Raw genomic sequence first — 24706 nt, 5'->3', positions numbered from 1 at the left:
AGGTCACTGCAATTACTTTCTAACTGTTCTCCCTGCTTCTACCCTTGCCTTGTTATATGCAGGGTGTTCTCAATACAGTCATCAAAATGTTCATATCAGATCAATCCTGCAACCAAAATCCTGCAGAGGCTCCTCATTTCATTCAGAGTGAAAGATAAAATGTTTACAGTGGCCTAGATGGCTCTTCACAATCTGGAATCTCATGATCTCTCTGCTCTTGTTGCCCAGTATTCTTTCCCTCACTCACTGTTCCCCAGCTGCCCAGGTCTCCTTGCTGGTCGTCCAACAAGGCATAGATACACTCCTGACTTAGGCACTCTGCACTGGCTGCTTCCTTTACCTGGAATAGGCATGCTTTCCCAGACCTACCCATGGTTAACCTCTCACAGTCTCCAAGTCTTTGCTTAAATCTCACCTTCTCACAGAAGCCTATCATCACCATCTTATTTAAAATTGCCATCTGCCCCTCCCTTCACACTCTTGACCTCCTCACCCCACAACACTTTCCCCTTTCTTGCCTTTGCAATTTTCACTTTCTAACATACCATATAAGTTACTTATTATATGATTTATTGAATGTCTCTCACTACAAAAATATTAAATCTACAAGGGCAAAGATCTTTATTTTGTCTGTGAATGGACCTCAAGCACCTAGAATAGTGCCCAGACATAGCAAGCATCCAGTAAATATTTGCTGATGAATGATTCCCCTCATGGAGCTCTCCATCTTCCTTCTATTGTCTATATCAGTGATGTCCAATAGAAATATGGTGTGAATCAAATATGTAATTTTAAATTTTTAGTAGGCACATTAACACCAGTACTTTATACTTTTTATGTAAAACTAACTTTAATGTTTTGCTATATATTAAAATATATTTAATAATACATTCGGTAATTTTTATTTATTGAACATTAAAGTTATACTTAGTGGAAAAATATTTACACTGCTTCAGGTTTTAATTGAAATTAAATTAGAAATTCCATTCCTCAGTTGCACTAGCAACATCGAAAGTGCTTAACAGCCACATGTGGCTAATTGCTACCGTACTGGACAGTACAAATACAGACTGCTTGTTCCCCAGGTCTGCTGCACAATTGTCATATCCCTTCACCTCTCTACTATGTTAGAGTCATTTATTCTTTCTTGGTTTATGCTCCAGCACATCTCCCAATAACTTCCTGTGAACAAGTACATAGAAGGTAAATTTTTTGCTACATGTGTCACAGGCAATTTAGGCTTCTAATGAAGGAGCCTAAATTCCCCTTATTTCTGGCTAACAAAATCCAATTACGTTCTGGCTGCAATGTGGCCACCTTCAGGGATAATTCATGATTTGTTAAAGCATTTCAAAACCCACCATATCACTTTACCTAGAGACTGTCATGTAATCTAGTTTTGGCTAAAAAGAAGCAGCCTGCTGTAGGAAACTTTGGGAAAGATCTTCCGCTCCCTACGACCTCCTTACTTTCCTGGTATACTCAGGCCTCTGAGGTTTGCTCAGCTATCACCACCACCAGTCTGCTTTCTAGCTTTTAGTTTCTGCTGACATCTCTTCTATTACCATTTCTTCTTATCCTTTAAAAAGTGTTTATTGAGAACCTATCATGTTTCCGGAGCTATCCTAGGTGTCAAAGATATAGGATATCTTGTTTTTATTATCTCTGAGTTTATGTCTTTAAAAAAATTCCTTTGTGGTAATTTTGGTGGGATTTTAGGAAGAAAAGAGCTCTATAAAGGACATCATTAGATAAATTAAGAAAACTGGAATATGGTAGTTAGGTTAAAGTATTATACCAACGCAATCATACTGTGGTTACATAATATAATATCCTTATTCTTAGGAAATATACAGTGAAGCATTTAAGAGTAAGGGGCCATGATACATGTAACTTACCCTCAAATAGTTCAGAAAAAATAAAGCATGCAATGCACATATGCACATGATAAAGCAAACGAGAGAAAATGTTAATAAGAGGCTAATCTGGGTGAACAGAATGCACGTGGCTCTTGTACTACTTTTATTTGGGGGATTCTAAGTTTGAAATTATTTCCAAATAAGAAGTTTAAAAATGTATGATGTTATACTTTAGCCAAGGGAGCAGGTTTCATTAAACAGTGACTGGATTCCTTCAGGTATCTAATGGTCAGAATCAAAAGATTAAGATAAATTGCCTTACGATGTGGCCCTTTAAGAACAGAGAAGGTAATAATTATTAACTGCTTGTTTTTATTAACTGTTTTTTTATTTTAATAAAAATAAGTTATTATAATTTTTATTAACAGTTGGTAATAATTTTTCATTACAACTGGATATTAACAGTTTTTTATTTTAAAATTAAGAAAAACATTATTTGAGAGAAAATGTTTGCTTTATTCAGTTTCTTTACTCCAGTACTACTAACATTTTAGGCTGGATAAATTTTGCTGTGTGGGGCCTATCCTGTGCATCGTAGGATGCTTAGTAGCATCCCTGGCCCCTGCCTACTAGATGCCACGAGCACTCACCCAGATCTGACAATCAAAAATGTCTCCAGATATTGCTAAATGTATCCCGGGGGCAAAATCACCCCTGGCTGAGAGGCACTGATATAAATCCAACCAGAACAAGCTTTGCTCAGAATTACAGACCAGGGTTGACCAGTGGTTCCCACATATTAGCATATATTAGCATCACCTAGAGAACTTGCTAAACTAAGTGATCTCCAATCCCAAAGTTTCTGAGTTAGCATGTCTGATGTGTGGTCTGAGAACTGTCACTTCTAACATGATACTAATGGTTTGGGGACCACACGTTGAAAACTACAGGGCTAGACATTTACCTGTAGACAAATTATCCCAAACAGGCATTAAAATTGAAAATCAAAAGGCTGAAATGTAAGATTTGCAAATCCAGATTTATAGAATGATGGCAAATATCACACAGATAAGAGAGTTATGAAAGGTTCCAGAGACTATCTAGCTCTATCTTTAGATGAGTAGCTTTTTTTTTTTTTTTTTTTTTTTTTAAGTTCAAAAGTACTAAAAAGCTAACTCTGGAATTGACCCCTTCTGTGCTTTTCACTGGATTCGAGATGAGTAGCTTCTTAAAGATACACAGGTGATCCACCTTAGAGCTATGGTGGGAACAATGAAATGAAAATGGGTCTAGTGGTGAGGACACACGGACTGTAGCTGGGAAGTGACATTTCAGGTGTTCTGTGAAACCTTAAGTCAAGTCATATCACTTCTCTAGATTTCAATTTCCTAATTGGGAAAAAAGGGATTTGGATTAGAATCTCATAGACTACTTCTAGTTTTAAAAATATATGATTAGGCCAGGTGTGGTGGCTCATGCCTTTATCCCAGCACTTTGGGAGGCTGAGGCAGGCAGATCACCTGAGGCTGGGAGTTCGAGACCAGCCTGACCAATATGGAGAAACCCCGTCTCTACTAAAAATACAAAATTAGCATGATGGCGCATGCCTGTAATCCCAGCTACTCAGGAGGCTGAGGCAGGAGAATCACCTGACCCTGGGAGGCGGAGGTTGTGGTGAGCTGAGATCGCACCATTGCACTCCAGCCTGGGCAACAAGAATAAAACTCTGTCTCAAAATAAATAAATAAATATTTTATATGTATGTATATATATGGTTATACTGCTAAAGTTGAGGGATAAGTAAATGGTAGTCTTAAAAAAATCTTTTAAGTTTTACATAAATGTTTGTGTACTTTTTTGAATATACGGTAAATTAAAAAATTAATAGTCCTAATATTAGTCTGTCTATGAGTTCTCCCTCTTTCTACTACCATGTAGCTCAACATAATGTAGACTATTAAAATACTAAAAATGCCTGTAACCTAAAGTCACTCTTACAGCCTAAGAGAAAGTTATACTTTTAGTTTGGAAATGTATTTCTTAAATATTTAAGATGTAAAATCTTATTTTTAATACTCCTTAATAAAATACTTTAAAATAAAATGCTTTAAAATAAAAATCATAAGACCTATATTAACTGAGTCAAGACAACACGAAATATTATGACATATAATAAAAATTAAGAGCCTATTCAATTTATGTAAATTAGATGAACTGTAAAATATAACATCCTTACCTCAACATTTCTAATGGATTTGTCTCATGAACTTGGTTGCCACACCTTGGGCAATCATTGCTATCTTCAAAGTGCTGAACAATACAAGTCTTACAGACTAAGAAAAAAGAAGACTTTAGGTTAAAATGCATCATATGAACGCTCATTTAATGTTAAACTAAGTGTAATTAGAAACAGACCTTAAAATTACCCACTACAAGTAGAATATCATTATTTAATTAAACTTCAAAAACCTTACAATTGTTAACACTGTAATAAAACCCAACTGAAATAAAAGTCAACTGCCACAAATAAAAAGTATACACTATTTTGCTTATTTTTTTCTTAAATACATTCACACACCAAATACTACTTTACTCATCATCATATTAAACTAAAAAAGCTGGTGTATTTACACAAAATAGATTTTTCTCATTTAAGGAAGGACAGAAAAAGGTAAAAACTAAGTCTGCATTCATTTCCTTTGCTAAACATTTATTTAAATGCAGCATAAATAACTCTTAATACTACTTGAGAGTTTTCAACCTGTTTGCATTACTTTTATTGGCAGGGTGCTCCAGGGACAAAACTGGGAGTTACAATGGACTTTGCTGGCCTTGGCAGAGTGTAATGAGTTTCTGCTCATAGGTACTATAATTCCATGGAGCACAAAGTATGAATAACGGTATCAAGTTTGGACAAAGGCATGAGGTACATTGGAAGAATGACTGAAAAACTGACAGGGATAAATAAAATTTCAAATAAAGATTCTAAACAAAGACAATGGAAATATGACTTGTGGATTTGGGGCCACAAGCGTATATAGCCCACATTTCCTACAAATACTACTAATCTCTCTGGCTATAAATCTCTCTCATCTTTCAACTAAGCTTCTACTACACATTATGCCAATGTTTTGCCCCAAAATTTTAGACAAAATTTACAGTACCTGAGCTATAAAATATTAATTCAGTTCCTCATCCCAATACTCCTTCTCCATTCTATTACCCTGTATAACCTGAAGTTTTCACATGGCATAGATTGGCTCTCCTACTCCCCATTCACAGCTGCATTTCAAGCTACTTCTTTCTCACTCCTCATGATTGACACTATCTAAAAGTTTCCCAAAATGATTGGTCAAAACTAAACACTAGGATTCTTACAAGTGAGATTAGGTTTGAAAATCCGAACGCATCACACATACTGGCCAAAGCAACAATGGCCATGGAAGAACTCTACCAGGTGTCCAATTTTAAAATCATTTAGTACATACAGAGATTAGCAGAATTTCCTTTTGTTTATTTATTCATTGATTCAATAGGAATTTACTGAATGCTAGACATTATATTAGGAGTTGGGGATGCAGGGGCCAACAAAACAAAGCCCAAATTCTTATGGAGCCTATACTTTATTTAGGAAGGCAAACAAATAATTTTAGTTAGTGATAAGTGATATTTTTACCTGCCTGCCCCTCCGCCTCCAAAAAAGAAGGTAGAGACAGGGTGCTGGGAGGTAGCAGCTATTTTAAATAAAGTGATCACAGGATAGGACCTCTTAGCAACCCCTAAGTTGGTGACATTTGAGCAGTGTTTTGTTGGATGAATGTACCTGAATCCCGTACTCTCTACCTCTCTTCACCATTACACACAGCTATTAGGATAACATTGCCTTCACGATAGTTCTCACAAAATGTGGGTAAAAGACATTATCAAAATAAATAAATATCTTAAAAAATAAAACCTTAAAAACCTTAAAAAAATAAAAAGCTTAGATATAAAAAGCTTAGCCTAGACCTATTATGTACAATTGAATACTTTGCCTTCTTCCCAAATTTCTTGTCCCCAAAAGGGTTTCTAAATGTCTTCTCAAGTCAAAATAATCTTTGGGAAGAGAGGACTGCCTTATTATGCCATGTTGAAGTAGAACACAGAGAAGCTGAATTCCTTCAGAAGATTGCTGGTATTTGCTCTTTTCCCAGGGATGCTAGATAAGTCTCTGAAATTGGGAAAGAGGGAAAGAGGGAAAGAAAGAAAGAAAGAAAGAGAGAGAGAGAGAGAGAGAGAGAGAGAAAGAGAGAGAAAGAGAGAGCGAGAGAGAGAGAGAAACAAGAGTGGAGGGATTTTAAAAGCCTCCATCCTGACATGGAGCTCTGATCCTTGTGGTTCAAGAGGTTTATCATACTCAACGGGTTGGCAATCCTTGGTTGTCTACCAGGCTTGACCAAATAGAGAGGTACGTAACATGCCCAGAACAAGTCCTCACCTGGATCAGCCAAAAAGCTAAGGGTAGGACCCTATCATCCTCTCAGAAGCTATACTAAGCTAGGCTGCTCATGAAAGAGTTGTAGGGCTCAAGCATCCAAAGGTGCACACATTAAAGAGTAAAGTTATGCTAATTGCTTAAGGTCAAAGCAGCCCCAGTACCCAAGAACAGTGATGAGGAATACTAATCTATATTCTAGATCTGGACTGCCCAATACAGTAGTCACTAGCCACATGCAGCTACTAAGCATTAGTTTAAGTTCAGATGTAATGTAAGTATAAGATACACACTAGATTTCAGACATAACAAGAAAAGGTAATCTCAATAATTTTTATATTAATTACATGTTGAAATGACAATATTTTAGACATTGGGTTAAATACATTATTAAAATTAATTTTACTTGTTTCTTTTTTAGTGTGGCTACTAGAAAATTTTAAATTATACACATGGTTCACATTTTATCTCTACTGAAGGGTGCTATTCTAGATGGAGACAGAATCCCTCCTATCAAGAGGTGAATTGATTTTCACACCAACACTGAGATAGGGTATCTTATTCCACTTTTGCTGGTGAAAAGAGGTTTCAATAGGCCCAGTCACCTGCCTATTCTGGTGAATGGCAGCACAAAGACCTAAATCCAGGTTTTCTGATGTGAATTTTTGTTTGTTTATTTTTTAGATGGAGTCTCACTCTGTCGCCTAGGCTAGAGTGCAGTGACATGATCTCGGCTCACTGCAACCTCTGTCTCCCGGGTTCAAGTGATTCTCCTGCCTCAGCCTCCCTAGTAGCTGGGATTACAGGTGCCCACCACCACGCCTGGCTAATTATTTGTATTTTTAGTAGGGATGGGGTTTTGCCATGTTGGCCAGGCTGGTCTCGAACTCCTGGCCTCAAGTAATCCACCCATCTTGGCCTCCCAAAGTGCTGAAATTACAGGTGTGAGCCACTGCACCCAGCCTTAATGTGAATTTTTGAAAACATTTTTTTTCAGAGGCTAATACCAAAAACTGTTTTTCCTGACAATGTTTTTTTTTTTTTTTCAGATAGTTTTAGTAAAAGACAACTTTAAGATGCTGAACAATGTAATATTCTGACTTGCTTTCTTTTTCATTTGGATGGTTTGGTGGTAGTTGTCATTATTGTTATTATCATAGTTAACATTTAATGGGTTTATGTACCAGGCATTATCTTAAATATGCACATGTATTCAACATATTATGTCCATGTATATCCTAACCAACATGTATTTAATCCAATACAGTTTAATAATCTAATCCTTACTACATTCCTATTAATTAGATAGCATTTGGCCTCTTATAAAAAATTGAGTAGAGAATTTAAGCAAGTTGTCTAAAATTATGAAGCTAATAAGTGGTTAAACCCAATATTTGAATCCATTTTCTTAACCAAAGTATGTGTGATACATTTTCTTCACACTTTATTTACACAGATCTACAATATATATAAAAAGAATGTCTTATCCCTTATTTTAGGAGCCTTAAACATGTCTAGTTGTACAATTAGATCTCCTTTTAAACAGTCTATAGCCCTTTTCGTAGTTTATTTGTTCCTTTAAAGAAAAAAATCTCTAGAAGATACATCTCCCACATGGCTTTTAAGAACTGTTAAATAAAGCACAACCTTATGTAAATTAGAACCTGAGGAAATCCAGGCTTGAAGTTCGGTGAAACTGGGAAAAAGTAAAATGAAGATTTGGTTTCCCTTGGATGCTTAAAAAACTTCTCATTACTACAAAACTCACCTCTAATTCTTAGTTTATAATTTGAAGTCCATACTAGCAGTACAGCACATTTTAAAAATATCTTAAAGATTTAATGCCAAACTCTTTAACTGCTCAACCGCTGTAGTGGTTAACCCAATTGGTCCAAGAATGATGTTAAAAAGGTCTAAGGTTAAGACTCTGTATGCAGACCAAGTACAGTCTTCATTCTCAACAGCTACTCCACACAGATTCTATACCCATAAGAAACACCTGGGTCAGAAAGGGAGTTAGGCTCACCAAAGATGTCCTCAGGTGGGCAAACACTTAAGCAACAACTTAGCTAACATTTAATGAGCACTAATCAAATATCAGGTTTGGGCTCAGAACTTTGTATGGATTATAGTATGGACAGTTACTATCCTCCTTTGGCAAATGAGGAATGTAGTGCTGGACAGCCTGAGTAGGCTGCTCCCAGCTGCACAGCTGTGCAGCAGAGATGGTATCCATCCCCGGGCTGCGCAGCTCCAGGCCTAAAATCCAAGCCACTATGCAATGCATCCTAGAATTAATAACATTTGGTCCCTGGCATCAAAATAAATTCATATAATATATATACTTATTATTTATTATTCTTTCTTTCTTTCTTTGAGACAGAAAGAAAGCCTGGTCATCCAGGCTGGAGTGCAGTGGCATGATCATGGTTCACTGCAGCCTCAAACTCCTGGGCTCAAGTGATCCTCCTGCTTCAGCCTCCTGAGTAGTTGGGACTACAGTCATGGGCCACTGTATTAGTCCGTTTTCACGCTGCTGATAAAGACATACCTGAGACTGGGCAATTCACAAAAGAAAGAGGTTTATTGGACTTACAATTCCAAATGGCTGGGGAGGCCTCACAATCATGGCAGAAGGCAAGGAGGAGCAAGTAACATCTTATGTGGATGGCAGCAGGCAAAAAGAGAGAGTTTGTGCAAGGGAACGCCTCTTTTTAAAACCACCAGATCTCATGAGACTTATATTCACTATTCATGAAAGACCTGCCCCCATGATTCAATTACCTCCCACTGGGTTCCTCCCGCAACACATGGAAATTGTGGGAGTTACACTTCAATTTGAGATTTGGGTGGGGACACAGCCAAACCATATCGGCCACCATACCTGGCTAATTTTTTTAATTTTTGTAGAGACAGGATCTCGCCACATTGCCCAGGCTGGTCTCAAACTCCCGCAATAAAGGGATCCTCCTGCCTCAGTCACTCAAAGTCCTGGGATTAGCCAGCATGCCTGGCCCTTTATATTTACCTAATCATGGACATCATTAAACTTTCACCTCATGTTTACTAAGTGAATTCCCTACTTTTACTGTTTCTTAGATTTGAACTAGGTTGTTGGACAAATTAATAGAGAAATGGCCACTGCATTATCTAAAGTAGTGGTTCTAAAATTTAAATGGGCATCATGATCACTAATTAGAATTTTTAAAGAATTGACTCACAGGCTCCATCCCAGACCAATTAATTCAGAATATCTAGGAGATTAGCACCAGGACTATAACTCTACAAAACCCTCTCACAGATGCAGCCAAAAGATAACTGGGAAACACTGGCCACGGCAGCCGAGGAGGTAGTCACAAAAGTCTGACTGACTAGTACCATTGTTAGGCTGCCGATTCCAGGATTTGGCTCTCTGCTAAACCATCATTAGAGGTCACTTTATTATCACCATTAAGAAACCACTATGACAGGACAAAAAATAATTAAAGAATTTGTGATCGATGTACTCTCTCCCTATAATGCAGATATACATGAAAAACCAAGGTAGTATAGCATAGTTGTTCCAGATAATCTTGAGGCAGACTGCCTAGGTCTGAATCCCAGTTCTGCCATTAGGCAAACTACTTTGTGTTTCTGTGTACAAAGGAGATAACAAAGGTACCTATCTCACAGGGTTCTTGTGAGGCTTAAAGGAGATAATAGATATAAAGTTTACTGGTTTACAGTGTCTGGTAACTTCTAAGTATTCAATAAATGTGAGCTCTACCATAAATTAGATCACTGGATGAGCATAAAATGATGAGGAGAATCAGCATCAGAATACTGAATAATACCAGACTGTGATTAGTTTGATGCACTAATCATAAATAACGGATATCGTCCTGATGGAACTTGAAATGCCTATCATTCACTGGTATTAATTCCCTGCCTCCATTTCTACCCTAGTGATAGTTTGCAACTCAAGTTTGAAGTTTAAGATACATTGCTTCACCTGAATAGGAAGAGCCTATCTTTTGTATGTAGGACACTTCTTTTACTGGGGTAGGGTGAGGTGGGTGTCCAAGATTGACCAATGCTTTTCTACTATGCATTCTTTCCTTCGCTTTATGTTTATGTTAAAAGTAAACATATGTTTAAATTCAAGTACAGTCCCACTGCTTTAGAAGCTATCTTGCTTTGTCTCTTCCCAATTACTTTGCATATAGCTGTTCTGATGCACTATTACGTGTTGATTTCATAGTTGAACTATTATAGAATTATCCTATTTCCTATTTTCAAGTTCTTGAGGGTGTCTACACAAAAGGTACAAGGTCATTTCTTGTTGCTATCTTAGACGTATGTGTGGTACCCCCAGGTCTCTTATGTATCACAGTGAGCCTCCCAGCTTTGATGTCAAAATATACAAATTTCTGCTCTTGAGTGCTAATTCTGCTATCACTGGCGATAAAACAATAATACTATTTTCTCTCATGTATTTAAGTGTCTTCATTCATTAGTAATGCTCTGTTTATTAAAACTGACCAAAGGCTGACTTCCTTTGCTAAAATCTTTTGGATGTGTCATTATCTGTCAACTTAGAATATTTTTTCTTCCTTCCTTAAGCAATTCACAATCTTCATACACATTTCTTGATAATGCTCATTTTATATATATTTTTGTCTTGAAAACTCTTATCTGTTAATAGTTTATAAGTAAACTGTGGTCATGTTCAAAGAGAAGAGGCATCAGTTTCCTGCTTTTGATACCTATTCTTACATGTGAAACTAACACTAATTTTAAAAATCCAGAATAGGTGTAATTTGCTTCCATGCATCTTCTTGTTTTATTTACATAATGAACTAATTTTTCTCTTGTTATGTATGTGTATGTATGTATATATATATTTTCTCTTATGTATGTGTGTGTATTATATGTATTATATAATGTGCCATATATTGGCACATTTCTTTCAAAGGCCTACATGAGTTGCAATTTCACAGAGAACCGTAAGGACAGCATTATCTTCTACTGAGTAGAACACTTTATTCTTTTTTTTGCTAAGACAAAGCAATAGGCAGTGAAGCACACCTTGCCTGAACAGGGTTAGGAAACAGCCTGGGGGGTTAAGCATGGTCTGGGGATCTTAGACTGAGGAAGCCAGGAGACCCTGAAAGGTCTACGAAGGTAGAAAAGGTTACCCTACTTCTGTAGGTTGACTTGTAGAGTCATGTGGGACCCCCAAGGTCATAGAGGCTGGTAGTTCAGTGAGTGCTGCGATGGCCTCATTCCCCTTCTTACCAATATAAATTTCATGATCAATCAAAATAATCAATTCCTCACACATACCCTTGATAGCATCACTCTTTTGTACTTCGACTCCCCTTCCCCTCTCTTCTTTGGTCATACTTGCTTAACTAAACTCTAATCCTGGCTAACTATATCTAACTCTATCTAACTCTCTATATACTCTGCCTCTACAAGACTACAGTGGAACTTTGTGGAAGAAAAGCATGCAACCATGCTGACTGGTCTCTCACCTTACATTCATGACCATGAACCTCAAGTGAATCCTTCATCTGCCAGGCTGTCATACTCAATGCCCCAAGTCCATTACGCTTCTTGCCAGTATTTCATACCTTCTCCTCTCTCTTCAAACCCCTCAATATATCCTCCTCCATCCTCACTCTCCACTGAGGACCTCACTTTCTACTTTACTGAAAACAAGAGGAAATAAAATAACTGAAACAAACATAACTTTTACCACCACACCTATTCACCTACTAGCATCTATACTTTGTGTTGTTGTCTGTTTCCAGAACTTCATGTACCTATCTGAAGCCATCCTCCACCCTATATGCCAGATCCTGTCACCATGACCTAAGAACATTGATCCAGTAATTGTCCCCTTTCACTTACATCTTTTGCCATCTACTGAAGATTCTTAATGACATTTAAACATATTTCCCCAGCTCAAAAAGAACCCTATGAAACCACTTCTGTTGACCCTACTTCCCCTATTAGCTATTTATTTGCTTTCTTTTGCAGTAAAACTCCTAGAGATACTGGCACTTATTCTCTTTAATTCATCTCTTCCCATTCTTTTTTCACTTTTTCTTTACTTTATTAAGATTAAATACTTATGTATTCATAGTATAATATTCAAAACCAGAAAATAAAAAACTTTCCATCTGCTGACATTATCCAGACTTTTGCTCCTACCACTCCATCGAAACTGCACTTGAAAAGACCACCATGACCTATGCATTACTAAATCTAGAGGTCTATTCTCAACCTCATCTTAACCCACTTAACACAGTTGATCCCACCTCCTCAACACTATGTGTTTACTTTGCCTTCCAGGACCCACTCTTCCCATTGTCCTCCTATCTCACTCATTTCTCCTTTTCTTCCTGATAAGTAGTTGACACAGTGGTACCCCAGGGCTCAGTCCTTGGTCCTCCCTTCAAACTTTCATTGTTTAAATAATGATCCATATGCTGCTCCTTCCAGGAGTCATAAGTCCAACTCTCAAATGGACATGTCCATTTTAATATGTTATAGCTTACATTCCTTTTTCTTTTCATGACCCACATATAATTCATTAGCAAATATGAATTTACCTTCAAAACCTATTAAGATTCTGATCACTTTTTACCACCACCTTGATGCAAGCCATTACCATCTCCTGCCTGGATTACTGCAGTGGCCTCCTAACAGGTCTGCTTTCAACATACTAGTCTGAGTGATTCTTTTAAACATAAATCAGATCATATAATTCTTATTATATGATCCTGCCTGAAATGGATCTTCATTTCTCTCAGAGTAAAAGCAAAATCCTTAAGATGGTTCTACAAGAACTGTGTCATGTGCCTGTGGCCATGCCCATCCCCATCACCTCTAACACTCCTTCACTCACTGCTGACCAGCCATATGGGACTCAGGTCATTTCTCAACAAGTCAGTCACACTCCTGCTTTAGAGTCTTTAATCTTGCTATTCCCTCTACCAGAAACACCTCTCCCCTCACATATCTGGCTAACTCCTTTACCTGGTCTTTGTTCAGAAGTCACTCTCTTAATGAGGCCTACCCTGAACACAAGTTTACTTGAAATTGTAACACCTCACTGGCCAATTTCCTTTACTCAGCTTGACTTTCCCCTTTTCTACAGTATTTATCACCTAATATAATACACACTATGATTTGTTTATTGCCTACAAGGTTGCTTGATGAGTCTCAAGTGCCTAGAATTGTATCTGGAAGACAAAATGCTTTGTAATGATTTATAATATAAATGAGAACACAATGGTTAGGAGTACTAAAGGGAACCAAAATTGTAGACCCTACACGTGTTACTATTGCAGTCAAGTCAGAAAGCAGCTTACATTTTCAACTAAAGCAAGGGAGGAGACTGAGTTTACTAGTAATTTTTTTGACAATTAAAGTAAGTTAGGCCAGGCACTGGTGGCTCGTGCCTGTAATTACAACACTATGGGAGGCTGAGGTGGGAGGATTGCTTGAGTCCAGGAGTTCGAGACCAGCCTGGGCAACATGGTGAGATCCCGTCTCTAAAATAAAAAAGGCTGGGCACGGTGGCTGACACCTATAATCCTAGCACTTTGGGAGGTTGAGGCAAATTGATTACTTGAGCCCAGGAGTTCAAGACCAGCCTGGGCAACATGTCCAAACCCTGTCTCTACAAAAAAAAATACAAAAAAACTAGCTGGGCATGGTGGTGCACACCTGTAACACAGCTACTCAGAAAGCTGAGGTAGGAAGATCACTTGAGCCTGTGGGGGATGGAAGCGGGGTAGGGAAGTTACAGTGAGCCGAGATTTTGCCACTGCACTCCAGCCTGGGCAACAGAGTGAGACCTTGTCTCTAAATAAATAAATAAGTTAGTTCAATATAAACTAAAATATAACATTGATCATTTTCTATTAATTGAATGTCAGTGGTTCTGACATTATATATTCATATATGTATATACGAATACATATATATTCTGAGAAAATATAGCTTTGCTCACTGGTTTTAACATTTTTGATATAATACTGGTAAAAACCAGTACATATAAAACATCAGTAGTTGTGAAGTCTTCAGAATATCTAAATGAAAATTATCTTTTGTCTTTTTTATGAAGTTAGACTAATTGTCTATAATGCTTATATTGAACCCTTGTGCTAGACTCTTAAACATACCTGTATACTGATGATTTCTAACCATGAATATTTTTGTATTTTAGGTTACATACTTTTTCTCAACCCGACACTGATATCAGTCCCAACTCATTCTGACCAAGATATATTCTTATAAGTCAATATAGAAGATTTTACTTTTTTACTTCTGTTATCCTTTGGTTTTGTGCTTTAGCGTCCACTATTGACGCTTTGTTCGACTATTTAAACATTCCCTGCTATATAATTCATAGTTTCAAAAGCTAAAAGAACTATACACATAATTCTTTTTTAACATTACTACTAATAATAGATGACACTGAGATTAAGACCTACAATTATTCTTATTTTTAAAAAGTCATCAAAATGAACACTATAATCACTTTCATGAATGAATGACTAGTTTCTGCCAAAATACTGTTTGAAATATGTAACATCAGTATACCAATGACATCGTTTCTAGTATATCTTAAAACATCATATTTGTACCTACTGAGAGTATAAATATAATTTCTATTTTGGTCTTTTTTATTCCAAAATATGTTTTTTATTCTTATTAAGAATACATTATTGGAAATTCAATTTATATCTTTTTTTCATTAAAATGGCTATTCATTCAGAATAATAAATGCGGATCAGTATTGGGTACATAACAGTTACATAGTCAGGAAAACACAGAAGAGGTTTATTTTATAAATATTAACTAGAATTTTAAATTAACATGTTGCTTAAAAAAATTTTAGAAAATAAAGCTAAGCAGAAAGAAGAAAAATAAAATTAGGAAAATGTCATAACATATATGATGTAGATATACCTGAGTCACATATCCAGGATTCAGAACTCAGCTTTAGCACTTACTGGCTGTTACTTAACCTTTCTCAGCCTTACCTCCAGAATAAGAATCTGAAATATTCTTCCCTTAAACCTTTTCATAGATTGATCCTATTATTTTAGTTCCTGCTCAGATGGCCACTCCCAAGAAAGACCTTTCTGTTTTTAACTCATAGCATTTTTCATGCATAGCACCTGAAATTCCACTTTACTTGCTTATTGTCTGTCTGTCCTATTAGAACATTAAGTTCTAGGAGGGCACAGACTATGCCTGTTCTATTTATTGCTGTGTTGCAGTGGCTAGAATAATGACTGGCACATGTAAAAGTTAATGAACATTTGTTGATGCTTAAATAATACCACCTAACTAGAAGGGTTCTTGGTTGGGTAAAATAAAACAATGAAATGTAAAGCTCATGATGCTCCATATAACAAACATTCAATAAAACAATAGCTAATATTTCATTCCTTTATTAGCATTTATTTTAACAACTCTATGATTAAAAGTACAAACTGCCTACCTTAAAGGATGCTAGTATTATAAATGTCTGGTCCAGGGCAGTGCTTCTTAAACTTTAGTGTACCAGAGAATCATCTGCAGGGCTCGTTACTAAAGATTTCTGGCCTTCTCTCCGGAGATTCTGACTCAGTAAGTCTACAGTGAAGCCCAAAAATTTGTGCTTCTATCTAATAAGTTCCCAGGTGATGTCGCTGATGGTGGATGCAGCTAATTCAGAGATTTCACTTTGAGTAGCATGTGTATGTAGTGCAAGATTTTAAAATATTGAATATCAGAGCATCATGAGTTCTCTGTACCTTAAGTACTTGTGTATTTGTATTTGTTCAAAAACAATAAATAGTTGGTAGTACTTAAATTCTGTCATCTTATGGTTATTCCTTCTTATATATTACCACATAAAATTGCTGAGTCTCTTATCACATCAACTATATTATCAATTAATCCTTCTTTGTAGAAGTTAAAAAATAAGTATAACAATGTGTTTTTGCAAAGAATTTATTCTTAGGTTAGGGATTACTGCCATAATCTCTGAAGAGCAGAAAGAGGAAAGAAAGCTTTCCTTTTCTGTACCACAGAATTCTGTCTATAAACATCCTTTTTTTTTTTCTGAGGAAAGAATCACTAGATTCTTAGAGGGGCCTCTGACCACAAAAGGGTTAAGAACCAATACACTGTACTGGTCACATTTGAGCTGCTGGAACAAAGCTTCTTTGTCCTTAAAGTAAAAAGTCTTTCATTTTAAATCAACAACCTATACCACACCCAGCAGATACACTCTAAGCAGCTTTAAAGTTTCTCTTTTCACCAGGGTCACCTGGTGAAAGAGACAGAACATCCCTTAATCTAGGGCCATCAATTTCTAGTCCCCAGTCCAGAGTCTCTCCCTCTCCCTAAGACCCCAAAGATTCCTACGCAGATCCTAGGAGACAGTTTTTCTAAATTTGTGATTCCTAACCAACATTGCCTATATGCGTTTCAGGTTACCTATCACTGCATTTGAATCTTTGAAAGGAAAAATACACAATAAAATAACTTACTAGCCATGCATTTATTCATTTAAGATTTTATTGAGACACTTAACCCAAATCTACACGTGGTAGGGCACGTTTTAAAGGGGATGAGTTTTAAAGGATGGGTAACTGCTAGCTGGGCACAGAGGAGGCATTCATTTCAAGGAGAGCAAACAGTTGAACCAAGTATTTATATGTGTGAGTGTTAGGTGGTAGGGGAGGAAGTGGTAGGCAGAAACCAGTTACCACTAAGTAGCTTTAATGTATCCTGAGGTCAACAGGATACCTTTAGGAAATTTTAGGGTGGGTTAAGAGTGATAATGATAAAGACAGTAAGCTGTTTTTAATTATTACCACTTGGACACAGTTAAGAATGTGCAGCAGTGGCTTTGGTGAGATGTAATAAGAACCTGAATGAGAACAGTAACAGAGGGATGAAACTAAAGGGACAGATTTGAGAACTATTAAGGAGAGAGACCAGCAGGACTTTGCCCAGTTTTGTGAGGGTAGAGTCAAGCACGTAGCATATTTCTTGCTTGGATAACTGAGCGCTGGCATCCCATTTGATCATTCGTAGATATGCTGAGTTTCAGGTGGCTTCAGGACATCCAAGTGGACATCCAGTAGGATTCTGCAGCTGAGAAGAAAAGTGTAAGCCAAAAATAGATTTGAGAGGCCTCAGCATAGGTAGCTGAAGTCTCAGGATACATGAGTTCACACAGGAAAAAAAAAAATACATCTAAATACATGTGTTAGAAATTTCTTCTTGGCATATAAGTTTGCTCAATAGTGTACATATTTCACATTTATCTTATTTACCACTGTACCCCCAGTGGCTAGCAAAGTGCTGATATGTAATTACTTAGTTTAAATAACGAAATAATTATTTGTGCAAAAATTATGTGTTTATTTCTTTTGGTTTGTTAGGCTATTAAAATTATCTCACAGCCATGTAAACCATGGTTAATGCGGATTTAGTTCATCTAGTATTAAGTGATCATTTAAAGCTAAAACTCATTTGTGTTTGAATATTTTAACTCATTTAAAAATTTTATCTATTTATCAAATGTCCCTGGCCTACTGAAGGGAAGAAGTATTAGTAGGTGAAAAGAGTCTAAAGATGTGGTTTTTATGATGCTGATTTGATCATGTGATCAAATGTGATCATGTGATATGATGACATGATTTTTTGCATCTCCTGGCAGGACCCTGGGCTGCCCCACCATCTCTACCTCCTATTTCCTTTTGACGAGCTCACTTTTCGGGCCCTTCTTTCTACATCTACCTACATCTACAGAGCAGCCCAGCAGTGCTGGCTCCAGAATTTCTCTCTGAGAGAGTGGGGAAGCACCAACCTATCCGGTTTGAGATGGAGAAAAGAGTTGAAATGCACTTGCATAGTCGTCTGAAAGAAGATTGAAGTAACTTCATTTACCCCTATCAAAGCAGAGGGAGCTACTAATAATCCCTGCCTCCGGCCCATATGTAGTCCTCTGCACCACTACTTAAGGGTTACTATCTGTCTGAGATGGTATATGATCTGTAGCTTTAGGAATTTCACAAAACACGAGTTTCTTCTGCATATCATTCTGCTCCAGTATCCTGATACACATCTGCTATTATATCACCCCCTGTCATTCCTCATTGCACTTAACAGCATCTTTTTGTTTTCTTTGTTTGTTTGTTTTTTACATTTCTTAACTTGATTACTCTTTCTTCACTTGACCAGAGAGTCCAGAAGGGCAGGTTCTATGTCTGGTTTTGCACACCAATAATAAAGCTTTATTTATGTATTTCACACTTGAATAGTAAGAACACCTTATATTTTCTTATGAGTCTCCATAAAAACTAGCATTTACTCATTCTTAACTCATTCTTTATAGCATCATAATACCATAGACTTTGTATAAGATAAGTAAGTTACTCTTTGTATTTGCCTAAGTCAAGATGTAAAATATTATATGGTACGACAACGTTACTTAACATTTCTCACTTTCTGCCTTTCCCATTTGGTTATTTAATTTTATACCCATCTCAAATCACAGAACAACTGTATCTATCCTCCATTATATATGAGAAAACCTTGTAGAAAAGTTGAAACCCAGGATATCACCACATATCAAAGACCCAACCAAAGGCTGAGGAATACTGCTTTGCAGTACAATTTATGTTATCAATATTTGTTTGTATTTATATTGAGGCTTATAGGCAAAAACTATCCCATTTGCAAGTGGGATATATTTGTATAAATATAGATTTGTATTTGTTTGTATACAAATATTTCTAACAAGGGATACCTTGCAAGTGGGATAGTTTTCACCTATAAGCTTCAATATAAATACAAACAACATAGAAATCAAAGGACCTGACAGTATATAAAGATTAGGGCTACCGGAATCCTCAGAGATGCAATGGAGTACCTGACTCCATCATTTACTCTACTTTTTGTGTTCTCTGTTGATGATAAAGGCCACATTTGGGACTTACCATTGTATTTAAATCACATTTCTACAATGTTCATTCTCTCTTACTAAAGGGGCTTGATGGCCACCAAGGGATCTTTCAGGCCAGGATGACATGTGCAGTTAAACTGTCATTTAATTTAGCCCTTTAGGCTTTAAATTGCTGTTGAGAATATATATATATATATATGTGTGTGTGTGTGTGTGTGTGTGTGTATATATATGTGTGTGTGTATATATATATACACCCTTTGCTTATAAGCTAATTGTTTATACTTCTATAATCTTTTGTTTTCCTTTTTTTAAAAAAGTTATAGTTAAATTGGGATTTCACTATGACCCAAAGAAAATTTTCTTCCAAAGGACATATATAAAATTTGCAGTATATAGATAGAAATGGGAGAGTTTGTGCTTTCTTCTCATCATCCAGAGTTGGCAGTTTTTGCTGGATGAATCCAAAAATTAAAAACAATGAACAAATGTTCAAAGAAGCAAAACAAAACACACTGTGGACTGGCTCCAGGTTCCACGCTTGGTGCAATGGGAAACAGGGAAGTAGAAGATAAAGTCCCCACTCTAGGGTAGCCAATTGTTTCTTCCTTCAAAGTATGTCCACAATACAACCACCATTCTCCACCTCCATTTCATATCTTATAGCCTTGGTTGAAGGCCCCATAATCTTTTAGCTTTCCTACAGTAATAGGCGTCTAACTGATTTGCTGTTCCTTGACCTGGCCAAGTGTATTTCCATCTCAAGGCCTCTGTACTTGATTTTCCCTTTACACAGACTGCTCTTCCCATATATCCACAGAGTCCTTCATTCCCTTCAGGTTTCTGTTCAAATGTCATCATATCAAAGAGACTGACCCACTATAAAATAACTCCATGTCTCCTATCTACAATCGGGCTTTGTTCCTTTTCATACTACTTATCACTAACATGGCATTTTTTAAAATTAGTTTTCCTATTAGAATTATACTTCTTGAGCAGAGACTTTACTATCTTGTGCCCTTCTGTATCCTCTGTGCCCCAGCACAGTGCCTGACACACAGAAAGTACTCAATAAATGTCTGTTCAATGGTAGTTAATTATTAACTGTTCAAGTTAAATAACAATACAGGGTTGGCCGGGCGCGGTGGCTCAAGCCTGTAATCCCAGCACTTTGGGAGGCCGAGACGGGCGGATCACGAGGTCAGGAGATCGAGACCATCCTGGCTAACACAGTGAAACCCCGTCTCTACTAAAAATACAAAAACTAGCCGGGCGAGGTGGCAGGCGCCTGTAGTCCCAGCTACTCGGGAGGCTGAGGCAGGAGAATGGCGCGAACCCGGGAGGCGGAGCTTGCAGTGAGCTGAGATCCGGCCACTGCACTCCAGCCCGGGCTACAGAGCAAGACTCCGTCTCAAAAAAAAAAAAAAAAAAAAAAAAACAATACAGGGCAACAGCAAATTAGTAATACAAGATACTACATAGTTAACTGCTAATTGAATAAGATGTGCCAGTAATACCCCAAAGGAGTATACATCAGCATCACTTGGGGAGCTTTTCCAAAATATACATGCCCAGACCTTACCACAAGACCCACTTTATCTCCCCAGGCAGGGTCCTGAGCATGTGTATGCTTAAATAGCTTCCCAGATGATTCTATTTTTTATTGTGGTAAAATAAATATAACATAAAATTTGCCATTTCAACCATTTCCAGATTATTCCATCTAGCATCCATTTAAAACTACTGCTATAACATTATGCCAGTTCAGCAGAGCAAGAATAGCTGAAAAAAAAAGGCTTACCAAAAAAAAAAAAAAAAAGGTACTATGGTATATTAAAGAACATGGGTTCTGGAGTTGACTATAAGTCCACCACTCATTAGCTATGAGACTAGACAAGTTACTTAACTGTTAGTTTCCACATCCATAAAATGAAGATAATTTCTATACCTGCTCTCTCCCCCTACATCTACTCCAAACTGCTCCCAGGTCATTGTAAAGCTAAGATGAAATCAAGTATATCTCTATTTTGGTGCACATACTAGGCATTAAACTAAAACTTACTGGAATTACTTTCACTGAAATAAAAAATGAAATCATGCTGGCAGAAACACAAAGAGTATGTGTAATCTTGGCATAAGTGGCAGTAAAAAATGTCTCTTCCTCTTCCAATGGGACAATTGAGAATGAAATCTGCTAGGAGCTCCACAGGTAAGACACTACTAGAATAGTGATTCTCAAACTTAAGCATGCTTCAGAATCACCTGGAGGGCTTGTTAAAACAGATTACTGGGCCCACTCTCAGAGTCTCTGGTTCATTAAGTCTAAGGTAGGGCCTGATAATCTGCATTTCTAACAAGTTCCTAGAACTTGTGATGACACTAGTGCTGCTAGTCTAGGAATCACACTTTGAGAACCAGCGAATTAAGAGTCTGCATATCCTAAAAGAATCTCTGAGATTAATTCCTTGAGTATAATTTTTTTAAAATAAAAAACCTGAAATAGTTCACCTAAAAAAACCATAACTGATAATATGCTTATGATTTTTAGAATATTTTACAATGTGATAAAAGTCAACTACTGAGATTCAAATAACAAAAGCAAAATTTCATGCCACTGGCATCCCAATGACAACTATTCTGAAAATTAATTCAAAGTTAAAATAATTCTTAGAATACTCATTTCTTAAAAGTTACAACATAGATAAAAACAAAACATGGCAATTTTAAAGGAATAAATGTACATATAAACTTTGACGCGTAAAATAACCTAAACGAACACTTACATGTATGGAGGCATTCCGTCACTGTTGTTGGCTTGATCAGATACCCTTTACAGATATAGCAGGTAATGTAAGGATTAAAATCTTTCACCAAGTGTTTCCTTTGGGTAGCCATTCGTGGCTAGTGAAGTCTGGCTTTATGAGTTCGGGCAAAGAGGGGTCCTAAGTAGATGAAAGTCTGATCCCAGGAGCTAGTACGTCGTTCCCAGTAGGATGTCCTGAGGCATGAGAATTAGCATCCAGATTTATCAGGAGATCGTTGATCATCACTCCTTTTGGTGGTTCTGCTTTCCCATGTCTGTTTCCAAAATCATTTCAAAAAGATGAGAGAAAAAGGCGTCAAACTCCTCATAATGTATTAATGTCATTCTATTAACAGCAAGTGTTACATGTTCCCAATTGGGTGAATAGGTGAATAGAACATAACCTTCATTGTATCATTAACTTGCAAATTTGCTATAATTTAATTCAGAATAATGACAAATTCATCCAGTTCTGGAACCTCACCTATCACCTCTATACTAATGACACCCCAAGCTATTAACTACAGTTTGGTATCTTTACCTCTTCGCTAATGCATTTTAACTATCTGCTTGACTGCTCTATTAGGAGTCCCTGCCAATACAAGTTAGAAGATTAAAAAGTGAAGTCATTATCCTCCCTTTCAAAATAGTCCCCACTTCCATTTTGAACCCTACATCCAGTTACGAGTCAAATCAAGTTGATACAAGTTGCTCCACTTGTATATCACCTCTCCACCTGCAGTCCATCTTATATTCTGTTACCAGACACATTTTATTCTGTGACACTTGGTCTTCTTATCAACGAATGTCAGCGTCTTCTCTTTACAAACAGAAAAACGTTTCTCATTCTGTCACATAAGACCTTCTACAGGTTAACCTTAATATACCCTTCAACAACTTTCTTCAACCTGAAGGGATCACTCCTCTCCCACCGTCTCCTCTGCAGCTTCTACGCACTCTAACCAACATGCCCTTTCTCTCCTCTGTCTCCATGCTTCCTACCCTTCAAGCCCTTCTCCAATGCTATCCTCAGCGCAATCTTTCCCTAGTTTTTAATGCTTCTTTCCCGTTACATTTGCCTTTTATTTTGATTTATAGTTACATTCATTCTTTACAGTCTTTATTAGACCAAAAACTCTTCAACAGAAACTGGTCACATTTAGCAGATACATAACCTGGGTAATGTTCCTTTCCTGTCTCAGTTTTTTTTTTTTTTCCAACTGTAAAACATGTATCCTCTCAGAAAACACAACATGAAAGGTGTTGATTTTCCTAAGTGCATTCTATAAACAGGAACTTTCCCTCATCTTAGCTGTTTACTCATTGGTAAGTATAAAGCAACCGGAAAGGTAAAAGGCATTCCATCAACACATAGCCACTGCGAATGTGCAGGGAATGCGTGTAATCATCCTATTCTCTTGGGAAATCATATTCGTGGGTGTAACAGAAAGCAAGCATAATTAAAAGACAGGGAATCAGGGTTCTGGCCCTTAGCTCTGTATGACCTTCAGCAAAGCGTTTCATATCTGTGCCTGGGTCTCAGCTTCCTCCTCTGTAAGTTGGGATTAACTGCCTTGCCTTTTCCACAGGTTTGCCATGAAGCTCCAAAGTAAGAGAGAGTCCTTTGGAAGAGGAAATGCACGGTCCCGACCTGGGGTGGTGCTAAGATCCTAAAGCACAGAGCCCTGTGACCAAGACAGTTAAGGGAAGCAAGAACTTGCAATGACGGGGCGGGGGTGAGGGGGAACTTTTCCGCGTTCTCCGGCAGGACCCAGCGGCATAGCCCAGTGCGGTCCCAGAACCGCCGCGCCCGCCCGGCAGGTGCGCGGGCCCAGGCCCCAGAGGCGCGCTGCTCAGGCCGGGGAGAACGAGCAGCCTTTCCCGGGGCCGGCGTCCGCAGCCGGCCGCTCTCCCCGCCAAGCGAGGCACGGCTCCGAAGCCCCCGCCCCGGCCGGTCGCCCCCTGCACCCGAAGGGCCCTGCCGGCTCCAGGCGGGGCCGGCCAGGGCAGGTGTCTGGAGGTGTCGCTCCCGCCTGAGGCGCAAACTTGGGCGAGGAGTCTGGCGTCCCTGCAGCTCCTCAGCCCGCCCGGTACCTACCCAGCGGCCACCACCGCCTCCGCTCCTCGCCCGCCAGCGCGCCGGCCTCAGAGTGAAGGAAAGTGAAACAGAAACAGCACCCGCCGCGGCCTGGCCGGTCCCCGCGCCCCGTCCGCTCTCCCCCTGCAGGCGGGAGCGCGCCGGCTCTGTGGGGCCACTCGGCTCAGGCCCGATAGGGCGCGGCGGGCCTCGGGGCCCAGGTCCGGTGCCGCCTCCAAGGGCAACTCCACCCACTTCCAACCGGCGGCACCGCCCGCCCCGCCGCCCGGCCACGCCCCCACCGCCCGGCCACGCCCACCACCACGCCCGGAGGCCGCGCCTGCTGCCTGCGCTCCTCGCAGGTGCAGCTGCCGCCCTGGCTCCTGCGCTACACGTAGCTCTGGCCAAATATTATCTCGGTTCTTCTTATCCTCACCATCCACCCCTTCGGTTGTTTTCATCATAACAATGACTGGCATATTTTTCCTGGAGGGTTTAAAAGCAACGGTCAGTGATGAGACTGACT

The 24706-nt window shown here is 38.4% G+C and overlaps 1 protein-coding gene across 10 annotated transcripts in view; it reads right to left on the bottom strand.

Moving 5' to 3' along the window:
- The window catches only part of PCGF5 (polycomb group ring finger 5), a 132302-nt gene that overhangs the window by 49946 nt on the left and 57650 nt on the right, over window positions 1–24706 (bottom strand). For 6 of the 10 annotated variants that reach the window (XM_050804885.1, XM_050804882.1, XM_050804888.1 and 3 more), the window contains exons 2-3: window positions 22084–22378; window positions 4096–4192 (exon numbers count right to left, since the gene is read on the bottom strand). In XM_050804885.1, the coding sequence (XP_050660842.1) occupies window positions 4096–4192; window positions 22084–22195 (209 nt within the window). In that variant the 5' untranslated portion in view covers window positions 22196–22378. Of the gene's footprint in view, window positions 1–4095; window positions 4193–22083; window positions 22379–24201; window positions 24465–24706 lie in introns of those variants that run through there. The other 4 variants (XR_007728895.1, XM_050804886.1, XM_050804889.1 and 1 more) reach the window with 2 other exon arrangements.

Source organism: Macaca thibetana, chromosome 9, assembly GCF_024542745.1.
Source record: "Macaca thibetana thibetana isolate TM-01 chromosome 9, ASM2454274v1, whole genome shotgun sequence".
NCBI lineage: Eukaryota > Metazoa > Chordata > Mammalia > Primates > Cercopithecidae > Macaca > Macaca thibetana.
Note: the sequence above shows the minus strand (reverse complement) of the source record. Positions and strands in the feature narration are given on the sequence as shown.